Source organism: Octopus sinensis, linkage group LG27 (assembly GCF_006345805.1).
Source record: "Octopus sinensis linkage group LG27, ASM634580v1, whole genome shotgun sequence".
Taxonomy (NCBI): domain Eukaryota; kingdom Metazoa; phylum Mollusca; class Cephalopoda; order Octopoda; family Octopodidae; genus Octopus; species Octopus sinensis.
This window is the reverse complement of record NC_043023.1, coordinates 16,364,073-16,386,782: the sequence shown is the minus strand read 5'-3', so window position 1 is coordinate 16,386,782 and position 22,710 is coordinate 16,364,073. Positions and strand designations below refer to the sequence as shown.

Genomic DNA, 22,710 nt, shown 5'->3' with positions numbered 1-22,710 from the left:
AAAAGGAGCGGGTTTATGTCACGTGATTAGAAGGCTGTCAAATTCCACCAATGAAATTGATTGGCGCGAAACGTCAGCAAGGTGCTCGGCTGAGCCTACTTGTCAATTATAAATAGCGTGGACGAGGGTTGCTGAGTAGCTTTCGCAAGTGACATTATGCCACCAGCACCAGCAACTGCTTCGAAAGGAGCCAAGAAGGCTTCCAAGGCCAAGACCTCTCGCCCTGCCGGGGACAAGAAACGTAAGAAGAAGAGGAAGGAAAGTTATTCCATCTACATCTACAAAGTGATGAAGCAAGTCCACCCGGACACTGGCATCTCCAGCAAAGCTATGTCCATCATGAACAGTTTTGTCAACGATCTGTTCGAAAGAATAGCTTCTGAATCCAGCCGCTTGGCTCACTACAACAAACGTTCGACCATCAGTAGCCGTGAGGTGCAGACTGCTGTCCGTCTTCTCCTTCCTGGTGAGTTGGCCAAACACGCCGTCTCTGAGGGTACTAAGGCCGTCACCAAATACACTAGCAGCAAATAAACCTGCTTAGTTTCTCTTCATCGAAGAATAACGGTCCTTTTCAGGGCCACCCACATTCTCATGAAAGTTAATTCAGATTTTCTGCCGATTTGCGATCCATGTTTTTGGGGTTAGGGTGTTAACGGCCATAGAATGGACTGGGGGAAGTAAAGGTACGTGATTTATACACGTCGAAGCAGGTGGGGTATTTATATAAAATTTTTTTAAATATTTTCCTAAATAGTGGAAAAGTTTGGATGTTGTGAATTTTCCGACGTCTGCTTTCTGCGCATTTTTGTTTTCATATTCGTTTTCTACACATTTTTATTTTACAACCGTTGAAATTATACATCCATGCAAGTGACAAGCCTGGGATGTGCTAGAAACAATGACCAGTCCTCCCCGTAAGTTGCATCTTTCAGACTGAAGGTATTAAGACTTTGCTACGGAGTATGATGGGTGTGTGGTAGATTTAGATTGTAATCGTCATATTTGAACAGCGGAATGACGACCGAATTTTAATGTTAAGAGAATTATTCAGATGCAAAAAAGTGTGATTAAAGGGAGATTAGGCTGTTGTTTCTAACAGACAACCTTCTTCGTCTCTGATTTTTAGTGTTTTCTCAATTTTTTTAAAGATTTCCCTAAACCCAACAGGTCATGGAGAAACAACGGTCTGGAGAGGGAGCTAATTGAAAAAAGAAAAAGGCGCCGTTTTCGCCTACGGATAATACAATTTTTTTTTTCAAATTATGCGGAAAGAAAATACGGAGTTTTTATATTGAAATTTTACATGAATCAGAGGTATTATCCGTAGTCGAAAACGGGGGTTTATGTAGAAATGAAAACTTTTTTAAGGGTGGTGCAAAGAGTAGAGAAAAATGTGCATGAAAGCAACCGGGAAAAATTCACAAGATCCGAGTCTTTTGCTCATGACTTTTAGGAAATGTGGGGGGTTTTTTTCAAGCGACAGATTACTATTATAAAGAAATTTGTGGGGAAAATCTTTTCCGAGGTGGTTCAAAGAGAAGGAAATACATAAATTACTTATCTGCTTAAGGGTATTCCATTGAAATATGGAAATGCTTTTAAAAAGATCCCATGTACCATGGTGAGAGACAACTGTTGTTTTTAGCATATCTCACGCCCGTCCGATACCCTCCTTATCTTAATATTTTCGGTTAATTACTACAAGTTCTCTCTCAGTCACCAATAAGGAAAGTTAACAAGATCTATATTTAATGTTTTACAACATAAAAAATGCGCCAATGTACCTAGCGGTATACATTCTTCCGTGCCATTAGGGACACGGGTATATAAGCCTCCAAAAGAACGTTATCAAGTCGCTGGGTCGGCGATGACCCGTATGAATAATAACCGAGCGACATTCCAAATACATTTTTTCCTGCTTCCCCATAAACGCTCAATATTGAGTGTGAATTGAAAGGTATTCATATAAAACTAGCAGTATCGTCCGGCGTTGCTCGGGTTTGTAAGGGAAATAACTATAAAGCATTTTTAGAGAGTTATAGCAAAAAATGATGGTAAATTATTTTAAAAATCGTAGACGCGCGCTAACACCCAGAAGGGCTCGATATGAATCACGACTATAAGATACCCGGTTTTGGTTACACTGCACCGCAAAATGTGGGAGTAGTTAGGAATCTAAATCGTAGTAGACAGACACACAACCTTACTTTTTATATATAAAATTTCATTAAAGTTTTTGTTCTCCGCAGCAGCCGGGGCTTCGTCCTCACCAATACAATAACCCCTCGGCTATCGCAGGTGTTACGTTCCAAAAAGTCCCGCGTTAGGTGAAAATCCGAAGTAGAAACTACTGTATATATTTTTAAATATTTGAATATACTATTTATAAATACAGAACACCACGGAGGAATCGTAAACCGTGATATAGCGACGAGGGACTACTGTATACTGAATATCGTCTGCTTTTCACGATCATGTGAGTGAACACGCTCGCACACACCCATTATCTTTCACACGTAAAGATGTACAATAATACTTACTTACCTTTACGAGTTAATAAGCTTAACACCCGGCCACCAAAACAAAAAGTCGTCTAATAGCGGTAAAAAAGTGTAAGAACCGATTACTCGGCAGAGGCAAAGAAAAATTCACCGGCGATCTTTCGTCTCTTGTAGACCTTTCCGTCGATTTCCGTAAAAAAATTTTTTTTTTTTTTTACATATGGGCTTGCGGGAACTTTTGAAGTAATATACATACATATACACATACACCGAGTAAAAAGTTCAGTTATCTCTTTCTTTCACACACTAACAGAAGCACTTCACTTACACAACATACTGTCTGTCTTCCACACCCCATCAAACACACACACACACACATGTACATCAATGCTTCCCATGCACGGTAACTTCAAAAGAACTTCCCTCGTCTTACAATCGCTTTCTCTTAATCTCTTTCGCTCTCATTACTTCAAAAGTTCCCGCAAGCCCATATGTAAAAAAAAAAAATTTTTTTACGGAAATCGACGGAAAGGTCTACTAGAGACGAAAGATTGCCAATTCACCTTGCATCCGAACCGCTAACATTTTTCTTTTACAATTCTTCCTAACTTTTTCGATTGTCTTCTGCATAATGGAATGACTATGCAATAACAAAACCCACTAACGGGGCCTAAACAAGGACAGGGAAATACACACCCAAAAATTAAACCCCGCCCGTATTTCTATTGGAGGCTGCAGACTTTTTGTTCCGTAGCTGGCACAAAATTTAATTTTCATTTTCAATAGTTTTTAAATATTACTCCCAAGTGTTACTAGACTTTCTAAAGAGAAATCTACTTAGTCCCTGTGAACCAGCAATCGCGTCAACGATATAATAAAACGTAAATTGTTTAGGGTAAAGGATCGCACTTCGGTGTGAAATAACCCTTCTCCCCAAAAGGGCGTGCACCAACTTTCCCAAAGGGGCACCTCGAAAACCAGTAGCTGCAAATTAACGTCTAAACACAGAAGAAGCACATCGCGATTTAGAAGAGTTGACTTAAATTAAAAAGTAGGTGGCCCTGAAAAGGCCCGGTGTTTTGAAGAAGCTATTTCGGTCAAACTAAAGCGTTAAACCCGGTCAAAAAAGCAAAAAAAAAAAACAAATTTGTGTAAAACTACTTGCTCTAAACGAATGACGAAAAAGATGCGCGCTCGCGATAGGGGTGCTTTTTTTGGTTAATATAGGGCGTAACAAATATCAGAAAATGAAAAAAAAATGTGTGTAATAGGTGTAAAACAACTTCCTATGAACGAATATGAAAAAAAAAATTCGCGCACGCGAAAGGGGGGTGGGGGAGAGGCCTCGGAAAATTCACATCGGGAAGTTCCGAAAGCGTCTGAGGAGCTGACCCGGGCACCAAAACAAAAAAAAAATAGTGTAATATGTGTAAAACAACTTGCTCTAAACGACTATCATGAAAAAAATGCGCGCTCGCGAAAGGGGGGTGGGGGAGAGGCTTCGGAAATTTCACATCTTCAGTCCACGGCCTTTAAACTAAGAAAAAATAGTGTAATTGGTGTAAAACTACTTGTTCTAAACGAGTATCAAGAACACACACTCACACATGAATCATAAACTCCGTATTTCGCAAAAAAAAAAATAAAGAGAAGAAATTCTGGAAAAAGTGAAGAAATGTTGGATCTCATTCTTTGGTTAAAGCTATTTTAAACATTAAATTTATGCTTTTCTTTGAAATAGTTCAGATATATGCAATTCTTCTCCCTTATTAAGATGCATTTATCAGAAAAAAAGAGACAGAAAAAATTATTATTTTGTGTCAATCCTTCCCTAATTATCCTTTATTAATTAGTTTTGGCGTGTATTTTTTTCCCAAATTTATTTTTTCACCTTTACAACACTGTTTAGTAAAGCAATTAATTATCTTTATAATTTGCATATTTGACTTATTAATCAAAATTCTCTAGATGTAATATATACTAAGTAATGCATCCTTCATTTATGTGTTCCGTTCTGTATTATGCATGCGTGACTGTTTGTATGTAAGTGTGTTTAACTGTGCACATGAATGTGAATATTAAAGAACATATTTATTTACTATGATTGTTATTTTCAGAACAAATAAATCTTTTGGCTGTTATGTTATTGATGTTATTATTATTGCTAGTTAAAGGGTGGTGACTTGGCTGAATATTTTGAGTCTTGTAGTATGTAGTTGTGTTAGTCAATATTCTGAGTTCAAATCCAACTCATTTCTTTATCATCATTATCGATGGACCACTCAAAGAGGTATGTATACATTATCATTTTCGTAACATAATTTCTGTAGTATTTCAAGATGTTTCTGACACGTATTTTGATTCACATGGCGGAGATCCAACATTTCTTCACTTTTTCCAGAATTTCTTCTCTTTATTTTTTTTTTTGCGAAATACGGAGTTTATGATTCATGTGTGAGTGTGTGTTCTTGATACTCGTTTAGAACAAGTAGTTTTACACCAATTACACTATTTTTTCTTAGTTTAAAGGCCGTGGACTGAAGATGTGAAATTTCCGAAGCCTCTCCCCCACCCCCTTTCGCGAGCGCGCATTTTTTTCATGATAGTCGTTTAGAGCAAGTTGTTTTACACCTATTACGCTGTTTTTGTTTTTGTTTTTGTGCCCGGTTCAGACGCTTTCGGAAATTCCCGATATAAATATTCCGAGGCCTCTCCCCCACCCCTCTTTCTCGAGAGCGCATTTTTTTTTTCATATTCGTTTAGAGCAAGTTGTTTTACACATATTACACTATTTTTTTTTTGTTTTGGTGCCCGGGTCAGCCCCTCAGACGCTTTCGGAACTTCCCGATGTGAATTTTCCGAGGCCTCTCCCCCACCCCCCTTTCGCGTGCGCGAATTTTTTTTCATATTCGTTCATAGGAAGTTGTTTTACACCTATTACACACATTTTTTTTTTGATTTTCTGATATTTGTTACGCCCTATATTAACCCTTTTTTTTCCGAAATACGTACAAGAATACGGAGTTTATGATTCATGTGTGTTCTTGATAATCGTTTAGAACAAGTAGTTTTACACCAATTACACTATTCTTTTCTTAGTTTAAAGGCCGTGGACTGAAGATGTGAAATTTCGAGGCCTCTCCCCAACTCCTAGTTCGCGCATTTTCTTTTTCATATTCGTTTAGAGGAAGTTGTTTTTTTAACACCTATTACACAAATTTTTATTTTGTTTATTTGACCGGGTTTAACCGCTATTTCTTTATTACCCATAAGGGTTTACATAGATGGGGACAATACAATGATTTGGGGTCATGAAATGGAACTATTTACAGTGAAATCGAATGGATCATTTACAATGAAAATGAAATTGAATGAGTCACAAGAACAAAAAGGGACGGACATATGAAGTCAAAAGAACAGGATAGCCGACCCCACGAGCCCTGTTATTTAAACTGAAACCTTTTGGTAAGTGATCATGGCGTGTTCATGCAGGGCCTTTCACACCTAGCATCCGTGCAACACGCATCCATCTTTTTTTGAATACAGACACCTTTTCTCTAGCCCCACCTTCCTTTTCAGATGGAACCTAAAGTCCGTTAGGGCGGTGCCAGATATCATAGTGTCTGCCATTATACCTTTCACTCTAGTCTTCCATATAACCTCTTTCGCAACTGCTACTATCACGAGAAAGCAATGCTTACCTTCGTTCGTCATGGAACCAGGCGGGTCAATTTTTAAGATTGACTCAGACGACAGCTGTACTCTCCTTCCGTCCGACAACACAAGATGAAGCACATCGCGATTTAGAAGAGTTGACTTAAATTAAAAAGTGGGTGGCCCTGAAAAGGGCCGGTATGTTTCAAAGAAGCTCAAGGTTCTTAGCTTAACCTCCGAATCCGTACAGAGTTCTGCCTTGTCTCTTCAGGGCATAGACGACATCCATAGCGGTGACGGTCTTCCTCTTGGCATGCTCGGTGTAGGTGACGGCATCACGGATGACATTCTCCAGAAATACCTTCAATACACCACGGGTCTCTTCGTAGATCAGGCCAGAGATACGTTTGACACCACCTCGACGGGCAAGACGACGGATAGCGGGCTTGGTGATACCCTGGATGTTATCTCTCAACACCTTCCTGTGACGCTTGGCGCCTCCTTTTCCCAATCCTTTTCCTCCTTTACCACGTCCAGACATGATTATTTCTTGCGAATGTGAAAAATGATGATTTCTGAATCGAGGTAGAAGAATATATTTACACTCAATCGGACGTAGCAGAAAACACCTCGAGAAATAGGTCACGTGCTCTGAAGCCGCGAATGAAAAAGTGTCACATCAGCAGCAGTCGGTTTGGCGGGCAGCTGTCATTTGTAAATCTAAGAAAACCATCTTCCCGCCCGATCTTTCCTTCTTTAACGGTCACTATATAAAGTGTGACGGTTGGCCCCTTTGTATTTTTAGTTGACTCATCGACATGGCTCGTACTAAGCAAACTGCTCGTAAATCCACCGGTGGAAAGGCCCCACGTAAGCAACTGGCTACCAAGGCAGCCAGGAAAAGTGCCCCAGCCACTGGCGGTGTGAAAAAACCTCATCGTTACAGGCCTGGTACCGTTGCTCTTCGTGAGATCAGACGTTACCAAAAATCCACTGAACTTCTCATCAGGAAGCTTCCTTTCCAGAGGCTTGTCCGTGAGATCGCCCAGGACTTCAAGACCGATCTTCGTTTCCAGAGTTCTGCCGTGATGGCTCTTCAAGAGGCTAGCGAAGCTTACTTGGTTGGTCTTTTCGAGGATACCAACTTGTGTGCTATCCACGCTAAGAGAGTGACCATCATGCCCAAGGACATCCAGCTTGCTCGTCGTATTCGTGGCGAGAGGGCTTAAGTCTCTGTTGCTTTGTCAGCATTTTAAATGGCCCTTTTTAGGGCCGCCACATTGTATTCTAAGTATTCTCTTTCGACCTTTGATATGCTTAAGATCCTCGCTCCATAGCGAAAACAGGAGAAATTCCAGCTTTTCGGTTTGAACGGCAGTTTTTAACATAATTTCTAGGTAACTAAGAACTTTTAAATTTCGTATACTGATGGAATGTGTTTATAAATCTGACGTCTATTGAGGTAACGGTGTTTCTGTGGCTTTGTTTCAGTTTAAATCGAAGTTCTAAGTTTGTAGAACGATATATAAAATACATATTATTTGAGTAAATTTTTAATATTTACTCTATGCGACCTCATATAGCATCTTTGTCTTTTGTTTGTCTTGTATTGTCTCATTTTATATAAAATCGCCATGATCATAATAGAGATACTCTATTGAGGTAAGGAAACATTCTGTGCCGTATGAATATGTCCCTCGTTTAAGAAACATATTGGGTTATTTACATTTCTGAAGAGAAAATGATATCCTTTCCCCACTAACCCTAAAACAGATTGAAATGCAATAGATCGATACTAGGGTCATAATTATGGGTGATAATTTCATATGACACCACTAAAAAAAGCTGCCGTTTAAACCGAAAAGATCCAGTAATTGTAGAAATCGAATATGAATAGAAAGGATTTGCGCAAACGATCCTGACGGGTGGGGACCGGCATCCGATTTTCCCCTTATAATGCACATTTTCAGTTCCAGAAGCATATGATGTTTTGCGCTGGTTATTTTTTGTTATTTCCGCACTTATTTTTTATATCTTTACTTTGTCGTTACTGCGGGAGGTTTCTGATAGAAGAATGTGCAAAGGTGAGTAGGTTGTTTACAGGTTTCTTTCGTTCTGTTATCGCAGTTTTGGAGATTTGGCTGTTATTTTTAGCACGTGAATAGCCTGCTTCAAGTCGACGGGGAATGCTAATCTGCAAAAATAGACATTTCTAATTTATAACACCCACTTTCCTTCATTTTTAACTTTTTTCATAACGAAATTATGCCAGCAATGTCTCATTTAAAACTTGGAGAGAAAGAATCCTTGCAGATTTGGTGTGATTTCTTTTTTAAAAACTAATGAATAATGCAAGAATATATTTATTTATAAAGTTTAAACAGAACATGGAATGAAATGTATTTATTTATAAACTTTATAAACCTAACAGCGTGGTGGTACGTAAATTAACGAAGGTATAAACCTGACGGAAATACACGAAGTTGACGACTTTCACTTCTGAAGCATGACAGTGCTCTTTATTACCCACAAGGGGCTAAACACAGAGGGGACAGACATAGGTATTAAGTCGATTAGATCGACCCCACTGCGTAACTGGTACTTTGTCGACCTCGGCGGAATTTGAACTCAGAACGTAACGGCAGCCGAGATACCTATTTATTTATTACCCAATGGGATTAAGTCGATTGCATCGACCCCAGTGCGTAACTGGTACTTATTTAATCGACCCCGAAGGGATGAACGGTACAGTCGACCTCGACGGAATTTGAACACAGCGAGGGCAGCTAAGATTCAGAGTGGTCTCCCTTGTGCCGTTGTGGTTAAAAGTCGATACATAAAGCTGAAGTTGTCTGTGTGGCAGGTTTGGTAGCCTTCAACTAACACCATCTCCTCCGAGACCCTGCGGTGCAAGTTGACCAAAATTGAGAGTATGATAGAAGAAGGCTTGCTCTTCATTCCGTAGAAGAAAAAATTCGAATCGGACATGTTAACACCAAAATTTATTTACATCAAAAAATGCTTTTTTCTATGAAAATCCCTATTTTCTTACGATTTTTTCACTGCTGTATCGACATTTTTCGGTGTATTTCAACCAGAAAAATGTTCACTTAAAGAGAATAATGCGAAATTTTTACTTCAAAAGTTCCAATTCTAAAGGATCGAAACAGACCCTGGCAGCACTGCTAGTATATATATATAATGCTGAGGTTGTCTGTGTATGGCAGGTTTGGTAGCCTTCAACTAACACTATCTCCTTTGAGACCCTGCGGAGCAAGTTGATCAAAATTGAGAATATGATAGAAGGCTTGCGGATTTTTTCAGGTTTGGGGGGATCTTTTCGGTTTGACCGGCAGCTTTTTAAAATAATTTCCACGTAACTAAACACTTTTAAATTTCCTATACTGGTAGAATGTGTTTATAAAACATCTTTTTCTCTTGGCTTTATTGAGAAAATTCTATAGTTTGTAAGATATTTGGGATCTTTTCGGTTTGACCGGCAGTTTTTTAAAATAATTTCCACGTAACTAAACACTTTTAAACTTCGTATACTGGTAGAATGTGTTTATAAAACATCTTTTTCTCTTGGCTTTATTGAGAAAATTCTACAGTTTGTAAGATACTTGTTTTTTTTTCAACCAATCAATGACGTCTAGTGAGGTGAAAACGTTCTGTGGTCCCTTACATTTCCGAAGAAAAAAAAGATACCCTTCCCTCCAAACCCTAGCCCTAAAACAGATTGAAATGCAATAGATCGATACTAGGGTAATAATTATGGATGACAATTTCATGACACTGCTAGAAAAAAAACTGCCGGTCAAACCGAAAAGATCCTGAGAAGCAACCCCAGCCACTGGTAGAATACATGCGTATAGACACAATACAGTGTACATAAATAAACAATTCGTTGGTAAAGATGAATCACGTCCACATAAAATAGATTTAGTAAATTGGTAAAGATAAAACAGCTGATTACAATGACATCTCTGCTACCATTTCCGAAATATTGGTTACGCTAATGTTATGGAAGCGGGTGGCGAATCTCTGGAGACTAGACCAATCGTTTCCCCCTGCGTGAGAAAAAATGCAAAAATTCGGTAGTACATAACGAGGTCCTGGTGCGCGCACTCGCGCTAGCCACTCGTAACGAGACGATCCTAGCAAAGTAAATAAAACAAAATTATTTCTAAACAAAGTAAATAAAACACAAAATGAATTAAAGTAAATAAGAAACACAAAGGATCGACTAGTCACGTCTAGCTAGCGCGAGTGCGCGCACCGGGACCACTCTTCTGAAGTAGTACCAAAAATTCTTCAGACGAAAAAATCGCAAATATTAAGTCGAGAAAAGACAAATACGCAAAGTGTGAGAGGCCCTGAAAAGGGCCGTTGATACGGATAAAGCAAAAAATGCCACCGAATTAATTTACTTGGAAGCCTTCTGGGTTTCTTGGGCAGAAGAACAGCCTGAATGTTGGGAAGAACACCACCCTGGGCGATGGTCACTCCGGACAAAAGTTTGTTCAATTCTTCGTCGTTACGGATGGCCAACTGCAAGTGACGGGGAATGATTCTCGATTTCTTGTTATCTCTGGCAGCATTTCCTGCCAATTCCAACACCTCAGCAGCCAAATATTCCATCACAGCGGCCAAGTAGACTGGGGCTCCGGCACCGACACGTTGGGCATAATTTCCCTTACGGAGAAGACGGTGGATACGACCGACAGGGAACTGAAGTCCGGCACGGGACGAACGGGTCTTGCTCTTTCCCTTTACTTTTCCTCCTTTACCACGTCCAGACATATTTCAAAGTTCGACAGTAGTTCTCAACAAAGAAGACGGCCAAAGAATTAAAAAAGAGGGCGGCTTTTGCCTTTAAATAGCAGTCAGGAGGCTCCAGTAGTCACAAACTGCCGAGCGAAAAAGGAGCGGGTTTATGTCACGTGATTAGACTGCTGTCAAATTCCACCAATGAAATTGATTGGCGCGAAACGTCAGCAAGGTGCTCGGCTGAGCCTACTTGTCAATTATAAATAGCGTGGACGAGGGTTGATTAGTAGAGCAAGTGACATTATGCCACCAGCACCAGCAACTGCTTCGAAAGGAGCCAAGAAGGCCTCCAAGGCCAAGACCTCTCGCCCTGCCGGGGACAAGAAACGTAAGAAGAAGAGGAAGGAAAGTTATTCCATCTACATCTACAAAGTGATGAAGCAAGTCCACCCGGACACTGGCATCTCCAGCAAAGCTATGTCCATCATGAACAGTTTTGTCAACGATCTGTTCGAAAGAATAGCTTCTGAATCCAGCCGCTTGGCTCACTACAACAAACGTTCGACCATCAGTAGCCGTGAGGTGCAGACTGCTGTCCGTCTTCTCCTTCCTGGTGAGTTGGCCAAACACGCCGTCTCTGAGGGTACCAAGGCCGTCACCAAATACACTAGCAGCAAATAAACCTGCTTCGTTTCTCTTCATCGAAGAATAACGGTCCTTTTCAGGGCCACCCACATTCTCATGAAGGTTAATTCCGGTTTTCTGCCGATTTGCGATTTTTCTTTTTCTTATTGTGAGTAGACTTTAAGGAGAGTTTTGAAAATAATGGTTTTTCCTACAAATAACAGCCCTTAAATCATACCTTTTCGCTTGAATTTTTTTTTACCGAGAGTTTTCTAGACTGCTTAAAGTTGCTTCAGATAGTTTCAAACGGTTCTCTGGAAATATCCGAAAGATTCCCGTCAAAACGGAGAAATTCCAACTTATAATGTTGATGTTCGCTGGAGCATTTTCGAAAAGGAAAGCTTAATGTTTTACTTTCACTCCTGGTCACCGAAACAAAAGCGAAATAACCCAGTGAAAAGGGTGTGAGAAAAATGTGCATTAAACGAAAGATTTACGCCAACGGACTTTCGGAAGATTCACAGGATCCGATTTTTTCCCCTCAACTTAGGAATATGGATGTTTTTAATTAAATTTTTTCCGAGGGAGTGGGGCACGGATTTCCCAACCTTCGGGAAAAAGATAAAAATATACAAACGAGGAATTTCGTAGAAACACAGCCAATCTCGCTTTTCGTCTGTAATGGTTTTTGAGTTACGAAGTGAGGTGGCAAAGTGAAAACATTTTTAAAAGGGCAACCATCGTTGAATCAACAGACATTACGGATCTTTTCGGTTTGAGCGGCAGTTTACTTCGTGTACTGGTGGAATGTGTTTATAAAACATCTTTTTCTCTTGGCTTTATTGAGATGTTTTTTTTCTGCAATTTCAACCAATCATTGACGTCTATTGAGGTGAAAAACATTCTGTGCCGTATGAATATGTACCTCGTTTATGAAACAGATTGCGTTTATTTACATTTCTGAAGAAAAAAAGATACCCTTCTCCCACTCCTAACCTTAAAACATTGAAATGCAATAGATCGATACTAGGGTCGTAATTATGAGTGACAATTTCATATGACACTGCTAGAAAAATCTGCCGTTCAAACCGAAAAGATCCCTTTTTAAATTAAAAGAAACAACTATCGTCGCATCAACAGATATTGCACTATCTGTCCGTTGAATGATGCCGTAATGGTGAGAACAGGACAAGTAGAAATGTAAGGCTGCAACGGTAGCAGTCGATAAGGCGCGCTCTTTCTTGTACAGTTATGCTCTGCGATTGTTGATGTCACACGTAACGGTGAAATAGAAATGTTTTGTATAACTTCGACTGCTGTCGTTCTATGGAAGCAATCTCATCATTTTCTACGTAGCATACCGTTCGTTACATAAACATACATGCAAACAACAAGCAAAAACGAAAGGTATATCTTCTCTCTATCTCTCCTCGCACACGCATATGAACATGTATGCAGTAGGTGTACGTACGTATGTTTGTGACGGAAGCCATGCACACATACCGTGTATCCTTTCTCTTTTACTTGTTTCAGTTGACTGCGGCCACGCTGGAGCACCGCCTTTAGTCGAGCAAAAGGACCCCGGGACTTATTCTTTGTAAGCCCAGTACTTATTCTATCAATCTCTTTTGCCGAACCGCTAAGAGACGGGGACGTAAACACACCAGCATCGGTTGTCAAGCAATGCTAGGGGGACAAACATACACATATATACGACAGGCTTCTTTCAGTTTCCGTCTACCAAATCCACTCACAAGGCATTGGTCGGCCCGGGGCTATAGCAGAAGACACTTGCCCAAGGTGCCACGCAGTGGGACTGAACCCGAAACCATGTGGTTGGTAAGCGAGCTACTTACCACACAGCCACTCCTTGTGTATAATACACACCCCTTCTCTAACTTGAGTCAAGGAAGTCTATATAATGTCCTTGGTTTGTAAAAATGTATACGGTAACGTCCTTTATTATTATTGTATATATAACATAATGCAAACGTGTAGCTTTTTTGTGCATTTTGTTTGCAGAAAATAAAGAAGTAGCAGTAATAACGTTTAATAAATGTTGCTTACTGCAAGTTATGGATGATTCTTTTATGACTTCATTGCTTTCAGGCTTAGCCTAAGGTATTTTCACGCCCGACATCACAAAATGCGTCTGAATAAACATTGCCGGACATGCTTAGAAAATATTTTTCATTTTTAACCTCGTATATAGTATGCACTAGGGATTTTGACCCTTAAATTTTAGGGGGGAAATGCGGATTTACGGTACATAACCTCTTTCTCTGTCATTCATTCACTACAAAAAGTAAAAGAAAGAAATTTCAGTTATGGCTCTCTCTCTCTATGACGCACACACACCAGCAAAACACCTTCAGACACATTTTCTCTCTGGCAAACCTCATCAACACACGTACATCCATTGCTCACTCTGTCATCACACACACACTAACAAAACCACTTCATATACACACCACACTTTCTGCCTCGTGCACCCCATCAACACGCCCACACATCAATTCCTCTCTCTCTTTCGCTTTACGCCGACTTCAAAAGAAAAGCCCCCTGTCCTCCCACGTACGTAAAGAATAAAGTTTTTACGGAAAGCACCGATCATGTTCAGGAGAAACATAAACAAACCTACGTGGTTTAGAAGTGATGTGAACTGTACTGAAAACGAAAGATCGCCAAAATTGGGGCTCCGTTTCCTTAATTTGTAAGCACATGACTACGTTTGTCTGCCAGTACTTGGCAGATATTTTATTAGCCCCCGGGGGAACGCAAGGGTTGAATTCCGAAAGAGCCGGAAAGAATACCACAAGGCATTTCTGGCATTCTTTCGATATAACTCGACAGAATCAAAACATTTCACTTCGGGTATTTCCGTGGAAGCAAACAACAGTTCGATTCTGTTTTTATCTTGGAAATTTGCGGATTTTACAGACACAAACGAAATAGGTTAAGAACAAATGTGCAAAGCTTTTTTTCCTTCAAGTTTAGAATGGAATCTTTATTATGATCAGGACGATCTTATACAGAATGCGACAACACAGGACAAACAAAAGTGTTATATGAGTTCGTATGATATCATTTAAAAATTTACTAAAATATATTTTATGCACCATAGGTGCAGGAGTGGCTGCGTGGTAAATAGCTTATTTACCAACCACATGGTTCCGGGTTCAGTCCCACTGCGTGGCATCTTCGGCAAGTGTCTTCTACTATAGCCCCTAGCCGACCAAAGCCTTGTGAGTGGATTTGGTAGACGGAAACTGAAAGAAGCCCGTCGTATATATTTATACTATAAAATTGGATTTAATCCTAAATCTAATTTTTCCCTGTAAGTTTGGATTTATTCCCTAATATTATTATATATATATGTATATATATATTTATATATATATATATATGTATATATATATTTATATATATATAGATAGAATAAGTACTGGGCTTACAAACGAATAAGTCCAGGAGTCGATTTGCTCGATTAAAGGCGGTGCTCCAGCATGGCCGCAGTCAAATAACTGAAACAAGTAAAAAAGTAATTAATTTAACCTTAGACTAAAACTTAAAAACAAAAAACACATAAGAAAACGAATAAAAAGATTAAAGGATCGAACCCGGCACCCTATAAGGCCCGGCAACGATCTTTTCCTTTCGTCAATGATTAAGCTGGGTTACTGACACCCACCTTTCTCATCACATCCTTCCATCGTTATATCTATACTCCACAACCCACGGAAATACCCGAAGGCAAACGTTTTGATTTTGTCGAGTTATATCGAAGGAATGCCTTGCAGAAGTTCTTGGCATCCTTTTGTCTCGGGAGACAATGGGAGTTGAGCATAAACTAATCCAGTCTGGTTTTTTACATTTCATGTCCTCTCCAGTTTTGCGCAGGCCTGGGCTAGATGTAAGAAAATCCTGGGTAGCCCAATCGTCAGGATTTCTCTCTCGACCTTGCTGACGTAGTCCAAAGGAGTGCAGAGCATTACGTTTGGCACCAGCTTGGTTGCAGGAGCTGCCGGAAGAGTGTCGAGTCGAACACTAAACCGCCTATGGTAGCGATTTTCTTCACTACTTCAGGCAGTGATGACCCTGCCTGACACGAGTCCCGGCTGACAGTACCCGGTATGGCCCCTATCCAGAGTTACAGAAAGGAGGTAATAGCTAGTTAGATGCTCAGAAATTAAGTTTTTACAATGAAGCAGGGAAAATCTTCAAAACCCATTGCATGTCGTACAGTCGCTATCACTAAAACCTTACCTCACTTCCATGAGCCATACGTTCCTTCTCCCACGAGTGTTCTTGTAGTAAACAGTATCTGCTACGGCCCATGCGAGATCAAAGTGTCTGTGGTCGATCGGTGTATTAGAAAGGGCAGCCAAATTCGAACATAAAAAGGGAATGAGGTGTATCTATTTCTTTATTGCCCACAGGAGGCTAACATGGAGGGGACAGAAAAAGCGATTAAGTCAAATAAAGTGGCCCCAGTGCGTAACTGGTACTTATTTAATCGACCCCGAAAGGGTGAAAGGCAAAGTCGACCTCGGCGGAATTTGAACTCAGAATGTAACGGCAGCCGAAATACCTATTTCTTTACTACCCACAAGGGATTAAACATAGAGGGGACAAACAAGGGCGGTCATAGGTATTAAGTCGATTACATCGACCCCCCAGTGCGTAACTGGTACTTATTTAATCGACCCCGAAAGGATGAAAGGCAATGTCGACCTCGGCGGAATTTGAACTCTGAACGTAACGGCAGCCGAAATACCACTAGGCATTCCGACCGACGTGCTAACGATTCTGCCAGCCCGCCGCCTTGCGGGAATGAGATGTATCGACGCTGATATGCTTCGACCAATGGTTAACATTTCAATGGTTTGCTGTTCCACACGAATTACTAGTTTGTCAACTGATAAACATATTTACAAAGTGTTCAGAAAGATAAGGGGTCTTTGATTGCGGCATTTTACTTCATTCTCAACTCCTTTTGATTTCGGTCGAGACGCATGTTCTAGCCTCTTCAATAGTTACTCAGACAGGAGACAAAAGATCAATCTAAAGCAATTTTCCTTTAAATAACGAACAAATATCTTTGTTTTACCGTTTAGTGATCGATGGAAGAGCCGCGGGTTCGAGTTCCTATTCTGAGCTTATGAAAGAAATCACAGAGCGAGGGCAGCTAAGATTCAGAGTGGTCTCCCTTGTGCCGTTGTGGTTAAAAGTCCAACTATATACAAAAAGCTGAATTTGTCTGTGTGTATGGCAGGTTTGGTAGGCTTCAACTAACACTGAGACCCTGAGGCGCAAGTTGACCAAAATTGAGAGTATGATAGAAGAAGGCTCGCTCTTCATTCCGCAGAAGAAAAAATTCAAATCGGACCATGTTAACACCAAAAATTATTTACATCAAAAAGGTGCTTTTTTCTATGAAAATCCCTATTTTTTACGATTTTTTCACTGCTGTGTCGCCATTTTTCCATGTATTTCAACCAGAAAAATGTTCCCTTTAAGAGAATAACAAGCTACATAATGCAAACTTTTTACTTTTCAAAGATTCCAATTCTAAAGGGTCGAAACAAACCCGGGCAATAACTGCTAGTATATATATAAAGCTGAAGTTGTCTGTGTGTGGTAGATTTGGTAGCCTTCAACTAACACTATCTCCTCCGAGACCCTGCGGCGCAAGTTGACCAAAATTGAGAGTATGATAGAAGAAGGCTTTTTATTTTCGTTTTGTTTTTCAGAAATTAGAACAGATAAATTTGGTGGGTGGAGCATAATTTTGTACCTGGGAACGTAAGTACAAAAGATTGCCTATTTATGACAAATCATTCGACAATAAAACTTTTAAAAGTGTTGGTTAATGTTTATATGTTGACACGGAACTGGAAATCAAAGAGAAAAAAAGAAAAAGAAAAAATATTCGAATGGATGTAAGACAATGTGTAGGCAACGAATAGGGAACAAAATGCGTGCTACGCAACGGGAGGGTGGGGAGAGGACTTGGGAAAATTCACAAGATCCGAGTTTTTCCATCAACTTTTAGGAAAATGGGGGGATCTTTTCCGTTTACCGGCAGTTTTTTAAAATAATTTCCAACTAACTAAACACTTTTAAACTTCGTATACTGGTAGAATGTGTTTATAAAACATCTTTTTCTCTTGGCTTTATTGAAAAAATTCTATAGTTTGTAAGATATTTGGGATCTTTTCGGTTTGACCGGCAGTTTTTTAAAATAAATTCCACGTAACTAAACACTTTTATACTTCGTATACTGGTAGAATGTGTTTATAAAACATCTTTTTCTCTTGGCTTTATTGAGAAAATTCTATAGTTTGTAAGATATTTGGGATCTTTTCGGTTTGACCGGCAGTTTTTTAAAATAATTTCCACGTAACTAAACACTTTTATACTTCGTATACTGGTAGAATGTGTTTATAAAACATCTTTTTCTCTTGGCTTTATTGAGAAAATTCTATAGTTTGTAAGATATTTGGGATCTTTTCGGTTTGACCGGCAGTTTTTTAAAATAAATTCCACGTAACTAAACACTTTTATACTTCGTATACTGGTAGAATGTGTTTATAAAACATCTTTTTCTCTTGGCTTTATTGAGAAAATTCTATAGTTTGTAAGATATTTGGGATCTTTTCGGTTTGACCGGCAGTTTTTTAAAATAAATTCCACGTAACTAAACACTTTTATACTTCGTATACTGATAGAATGTGTTTATAAAACATCTTTTTCTCTTGGCTTTATTGAGAAAAGTCTATGGTTTGGAAGATATTTGTTGTTTTTCTTTCTGCAATTTCAACCAATCAATGGACGTCTATTGAGGTAAAAAACATTGTAACATATTTCGTAATAAATATTGTAACATATTTCGTCTAAAATTTCTTGCATTTCGGCAATTTTAACCAATCAATTACCTCCATTGACGTAAATAACATTCCGTGCTGTATGAATATGTCCCTCGTTTAAGAAACAGATTGGGTTTATTTACATTTGTGAAGAAAAAAGATACTCTTCCCCCACCCCAAACCCTAACTCTAACTCTAAATCTAAAATAGATTGAAATGCAATAGATCGATACTAGGGTTATAATTATTGGTGACAATTTCATACGACACTGCTATAAAAAACTAAGCATTTCAATCTATTTTAGATTTAGGGGTGGGGGAAGGGTATCTTTGTTCTTCACAAATGTAAATAAACCCAATCTGTTTCATAAAGAAGGGACATATTCATTATGTACAGAATGTTATTTACATAAATGGACGCCAGTGATTGGTTAAAATTGCCGAAATGCAAGAAATTAAAGACGAAATATCTTACAACCTATAGAATTTTCTCAATAAAGCCAAGAGAAAATGGTGTTTTATAAACACATTCTACCAGTATACGAAGCTTAAAAGTGTTTAGTTACTTGGAAATTATTTTTAAAAAACTGCCGTTCAAATGGAAAAGATCCGATTCCGTGTAACTTCCATAGTGTGTGTGTGCCTGTTCTGTTTTTATCTACCAAATCCACTCACAAGGCTTTGGTCGACCCGTGGCTATAGTAGAAGACACTTGCCCAATGTGTCAAGCAGTGGGAATGAACCCGGAACCATGTGATTGGTAAGCAAGCTACTTACCACACAGCCACTCATGCGCCTTTGGTGAAAGTTTCGTTAAAATGTATCGACTTCTTGGAAGTTTTGATGCAACGAAGTCGGTGGGGTATTAAACTGTAGGTATGCCTCTAGTTCAATAAACGTTAACCCTACCTTCCGTTGAATTTTCAAAGAATTAACGAAGTGAACTTTTAGATTAACCGTGCCCACCTCTGTATATATGTATAGGCTTGTATGGGTCCGTATGTACAATATGTATGTATACGAGTGTCGTACGAGACCAAATAATGTTTATTTTTGAACATAGTACCCCCTCGCTCTCACATCCCAACCGTCGAAGCTGCAGTGGTTAATTCTATTGGTGGAGAACTTTGCATCCTTTTTAGTCTTCGACAGCAGATGCTACGTCGTCGTTACTGGAATACTTGTTCTCGGGTAAGTGTTTTTTAATTCCAATGTTGGGCAGGGCCGTCGAGGCCCTAAGTTCTTAAAAGATTTGGGTATCTGGCATAGTTTCGGTTGTAGTAGCACAGATTTCCGTCGATTTCCGTAAAAAACTTTTATTTTTTTACATAAGTAATGAGAGCGAAAGAGACTAAGAGGAAGCGATTTTACGACGATAAGGTTTCACTTTGAAGTCGGCCTGTGTGCGTTTGATGGGGTGTGGGAGACAGACAGTATGTTGTGTAAGTGAAGTGCTTCTGTTAGTGTGTGTGAAGAGACAGAGAGAGAGTAATGTGTGAAAGAGAGAGATAACTGATTTTTTACTCGGTGTATGTGTATATGTATGTATGCATGTATGTGTGTGTGTGTGTGTATGTATCTATGTATGTGTGTGTGTTTATGTATGTATGTATGTATGTATGGCCGATTCATCGTAATTTTTTACTCGGTGTATGTGAATATGTATGTCTGCATGTATGTGTGTGTGTGTAAGTACGTGTGTGTGTGTGTGTATGTATGTATGTATGTATGTATGTATGGCCGATTCAGTGTTTACATTATTTCGAATTAAAACGAAAGATTACCTTGCGGCGCCTGTTTATGTAACAGTCTGCTATGTAGAAAATAATGAGGTTGACTCAATGGAATAATGACAGTGATCGAAGATATAGACAAAATTTTTTTTATTTAATCGTTATACATGCCTTGTCGACTGCTACTGTGCAGCCTTAATGTCTCTGTTGATGTGACGATGGTGAAATGGTAAGAAAAAGATGGGAGAGTTATAAAATGAGGAGATATTCTTCTCATGAGAAAAGAGTTGCATTCAAAGGAAAAAAAAAGTTAATAGTCTATAGAGGTGCACAGAAACTGGGTGCAAGCATGCATATATATGCATGTGTAAACATTGTGTTGTGCAGCAAAAGGAACGAACAGTACAAAATGTGTAAGGAAAAGTGACAAAATCCGATTGGTAATGTTCTGTGTGAAAAGTCTATGCCGGCCATACATACATACATACATACATAAACACACACACATACATAGATACATACACACACACACACACATACATGCATACATACATATACACATACACCGAGTAAAAAATCAGTTATCTCTCTCTTTCACACATTACTCTCTCTGTCTCTTCGCACACACTAACAGAAGCACTTCACTTACACAACATACTGTCTGTCTCCCACACCCCATCAAACGCACACAGGCCGACTTCAAAGTGAAACCTTCTCGTCGTAAAATCGCTTCCTCTTAGTCTCTTTCGCTCTCATTACTTATGTAAAAAAATAAAAATTTTTTACGGAAATCGACGGAAATCTGATCTACGACATACGAAACTTCGCCGGGTATCTCCGTAAAAGATTATGTAATTCGAAATATTAAACGAATCTTTTCGGTTTGAATCGGAAAAAATTTTCTATGAATTCCTATGATCTCCTAATATGCTATAAAATCCTTTTTCGAGTCCCGAAATCGGGGTGAGGTGAGGTGGAAACCTCAGAATTTTCACCCGCACCCCTATTAAGCTTTTCACCTGCACGATTTTCACCGAGGAAAAAAAACTCCAGCAAAATAATAATAAGGATCTTTTCCTTTTGAAGGCCAGTTTTCAACACAATTTCTAATTAACTAAATACTTTTAAACTTCGTATACTGGTAGAATGTGTCAAAATAAAACATTGTTGAAAACTGGCCTTCAAAAGGAAAAGATCCAACAATAGTTTAAACAATACACGTGTGTCTCAAAACAAAAACAAAACGAATAATTTTAGACACACGCGTAACATTTAAATTAATTTATTAATTAATGACAAAACAACGAAAGGCTAAAATTAGGGTTAGAGTCAGTGTTAGTGAATTTTTTTTAAACAAAGTAAATAAAACTCAAAAACACAAAGTAAGGATTGACTAGTCATGACTAGCTTTGCGGATGCATGACTACACAAGTGCGCGCACAGTGACGTCTATACTCCAGTAGTCCGCCTCTTCGTCTGTGCCATAAGAGAAGTTTGTTTCAGTGACTGACGTTGTTTACCCAAACTGAAGAATTACGTCTGGAAATCTTTCGGCTTTGGCTGCAGAAGCGTCGAATGTGATCAGCGGATTGTTCGTAAATTCCCGTAAAAAATTATTTTATTTTCTTTTATTTTGATGATGAGTGGAAGGCGATATTTGCTTCTGAGAGGAGAAAGTGAAAGATGTGTGTCCCTGTTTATGAAAGATAACGGATGTACGCGCCATCACGCCATATTCAGCTGTATCTACTTGTAGTTAATCACACCCAAACACACATCTACACTCCTTATCTTTCATATACATGTACGTAATAGACCGATAGAATAAGTACTGGGCTTACAAAGAATAAGTCCTGGGGGTCGATTTCCTCGACTAAAGGCGGTGCTCCAGCATGGCCGCAGCCAAATGACTGAAATAAGTAAAAGAGTAAAGAGTAATATTGAAGTCTATTATGAAAAAAAAATATGATAGGTTTGCACACATACACACACACACATACTGACAGATATAACATTTTTCTATCAAGTTTGAATTCACGATGTGTATGTAATTATGTATGTGTGTGAGCCCACAAATTTTGTTTACATATTAAATTCTGATATAATCGTTACCTTCACAATCCGAATGATATTTGTAGGAAATTCCACTAAAAAAATATCCATTTTTCCAAAAGTTATGAGGAAATAAAGCCAACTGATGTGAATTTTCCAAAACTTTTCACTCCACCTTCGGAAAACTTTTTCACATCAAATTCCGATATATCCATCAATATCCATTTGTCAGAAAGTTATGAGTAAAGAAAGGTGTGTGATTTAAGGGAGATCTGCCTGTTGTTTCTAACACATTCCACAACCACCTTTCTTGTTTCTTCCTCATTCTAACGTATTCATGTTTTTCAATATTTTTATCCACATTAAAGCATTTAGGCTATTAAAAAAAACTGGTTTGAAACTTTGATTTTTGGTGGAATTCTCGTTTAAGTACCCCATATAACCCCTCATAACCTTTTTACTTTTTGAATTTTTTAAAAATCAGTACCTTTTCAGTAAAACTTT

General features: G+C 38.9%; 6 protein-coding genes across 32 annotated transcripts in view; 4 read left to right on the top strand and 2 right to left on the bottom strand.

Moving 5' to 3' along the window:
* LOC115225116 overlaps positions 1-22,710 on the bottom strand; it is a 384,942-nt gene that overhangs the window by 159,219 nt on the left and 203,013 nt on the right. The gene's annotated exons all lie outside the window — the stretch shown is intronic.
* The window catches only part of LOC115225115, a 396,737-nt gene that overhangs the window by 220,695 nt on the left and 153,332 nt on the right, over positions 1-22,710 (top strand). For 2 of the 26 annotated variants that reach the window (XM_036514039.1, XM_036514042.1), the window contains exon 1: positions 21,602-21,745. The exons of 19 other annotated variants lie outside the window; for them this stretch is intronic. The gene's annotated coding sequence lies outside the window, so the exon portion shown is untranslated. Of the gene's footprint in view, positions 1-19,488; positions 19,613-21,598; positions 21,760-22,202; positions 22,459-22,710 lie in introns of those variants that run through there. 5 more of the 26 variants (XM_036514038.1, XM_036514043.1, XM_036514041.1 and 2 more) reach the window with 5 other exon arrangements.
* On the top strand, positions 157-534 carry LOC115225122 (histone H2B, gonadal-like). The gene has a single exon (XM_029796074.1). It carries the CDS (start codon positions 157-159, stop codon positions 532-534), a length of 378 nt encoding a protein of 125 aa, XP_029651934.1.
* Positions 3,464-6,757, bottom strand: LOC115225135 (histone H4). The gene is made up of 2 exons (XM_029796088.2): positions 6,291-6,757; positions 3,464-3,511 (listed from the first exon to the last, which is right to left on the bottom strand). The coding sequence occupies exon 1, from the start codon at positions 6,697-6,699 to the stop codon at positions 6,388-6,390; it is 312 nt and encodes a 103-aa protein (XP_029651948.1). The 5' UTR covers positions 6,700-6,757; the 3' UTR covers positions 3,464-3,511; positions 6,291-6,387.
* On the top strand, positions 6,974-7,399 carry LOC115225145 (histone H3). Its single transcript, XM_029796098.2, has one exon. It carries the CDS (start codon positions 6,977-6,979, stop codon positions 7,385-7,387), a length of 411 nt encoding a protein of 136 aa, XP_029651958.1. The 5' UTR covers positions 6,974-6,976; the 3' UTR covers positions 7,388-7,399.
* Positions 11,213-12,404, top strand: LOC115225146 (histone H2B, gonadal-like). Its single transcript, XM_036514088.1, has one exon. It carries the CDS (start codon positions 11,232-11,234, stop codon positions 11,607-11,609), a length of 378 nt encoding a protein of 125 aa, XP_036369981.1. The 5' UTR covers positions 11,213-11,231; the 3' UTR covers positions 11,610-12,404.

Coding starts and splice junctions, on each gene's coding strand:
- LOC115225146 (XM_036514088.1), top strand. CDS start 11,232: ATGCCACCAGCACCAGCAACTGCTTCGAAAGGAGCCAAGAAGGCCTCC.
- LOC115225145 (XM_029796098.2), top strand. CDS start 6,977: ATGGCTCGTACTAAGCAAACTGCTCGTAAATCCACCGGTGGAAAGGCC.
- LOC115225122 (XM_029796074.1), top strand. CDS start 157: ATGCCACCAGCACCAGCAACTGCTTCGAAAGGAGCCAAGAAGGCTTCC.
- LOC115225135 (XM_029796088.2), bottom strand. CDS start 6,699: ATGTCTGGACGTGGTAAAGGAGGAAAAGGATTGGGAAAAGGAGGCGCC.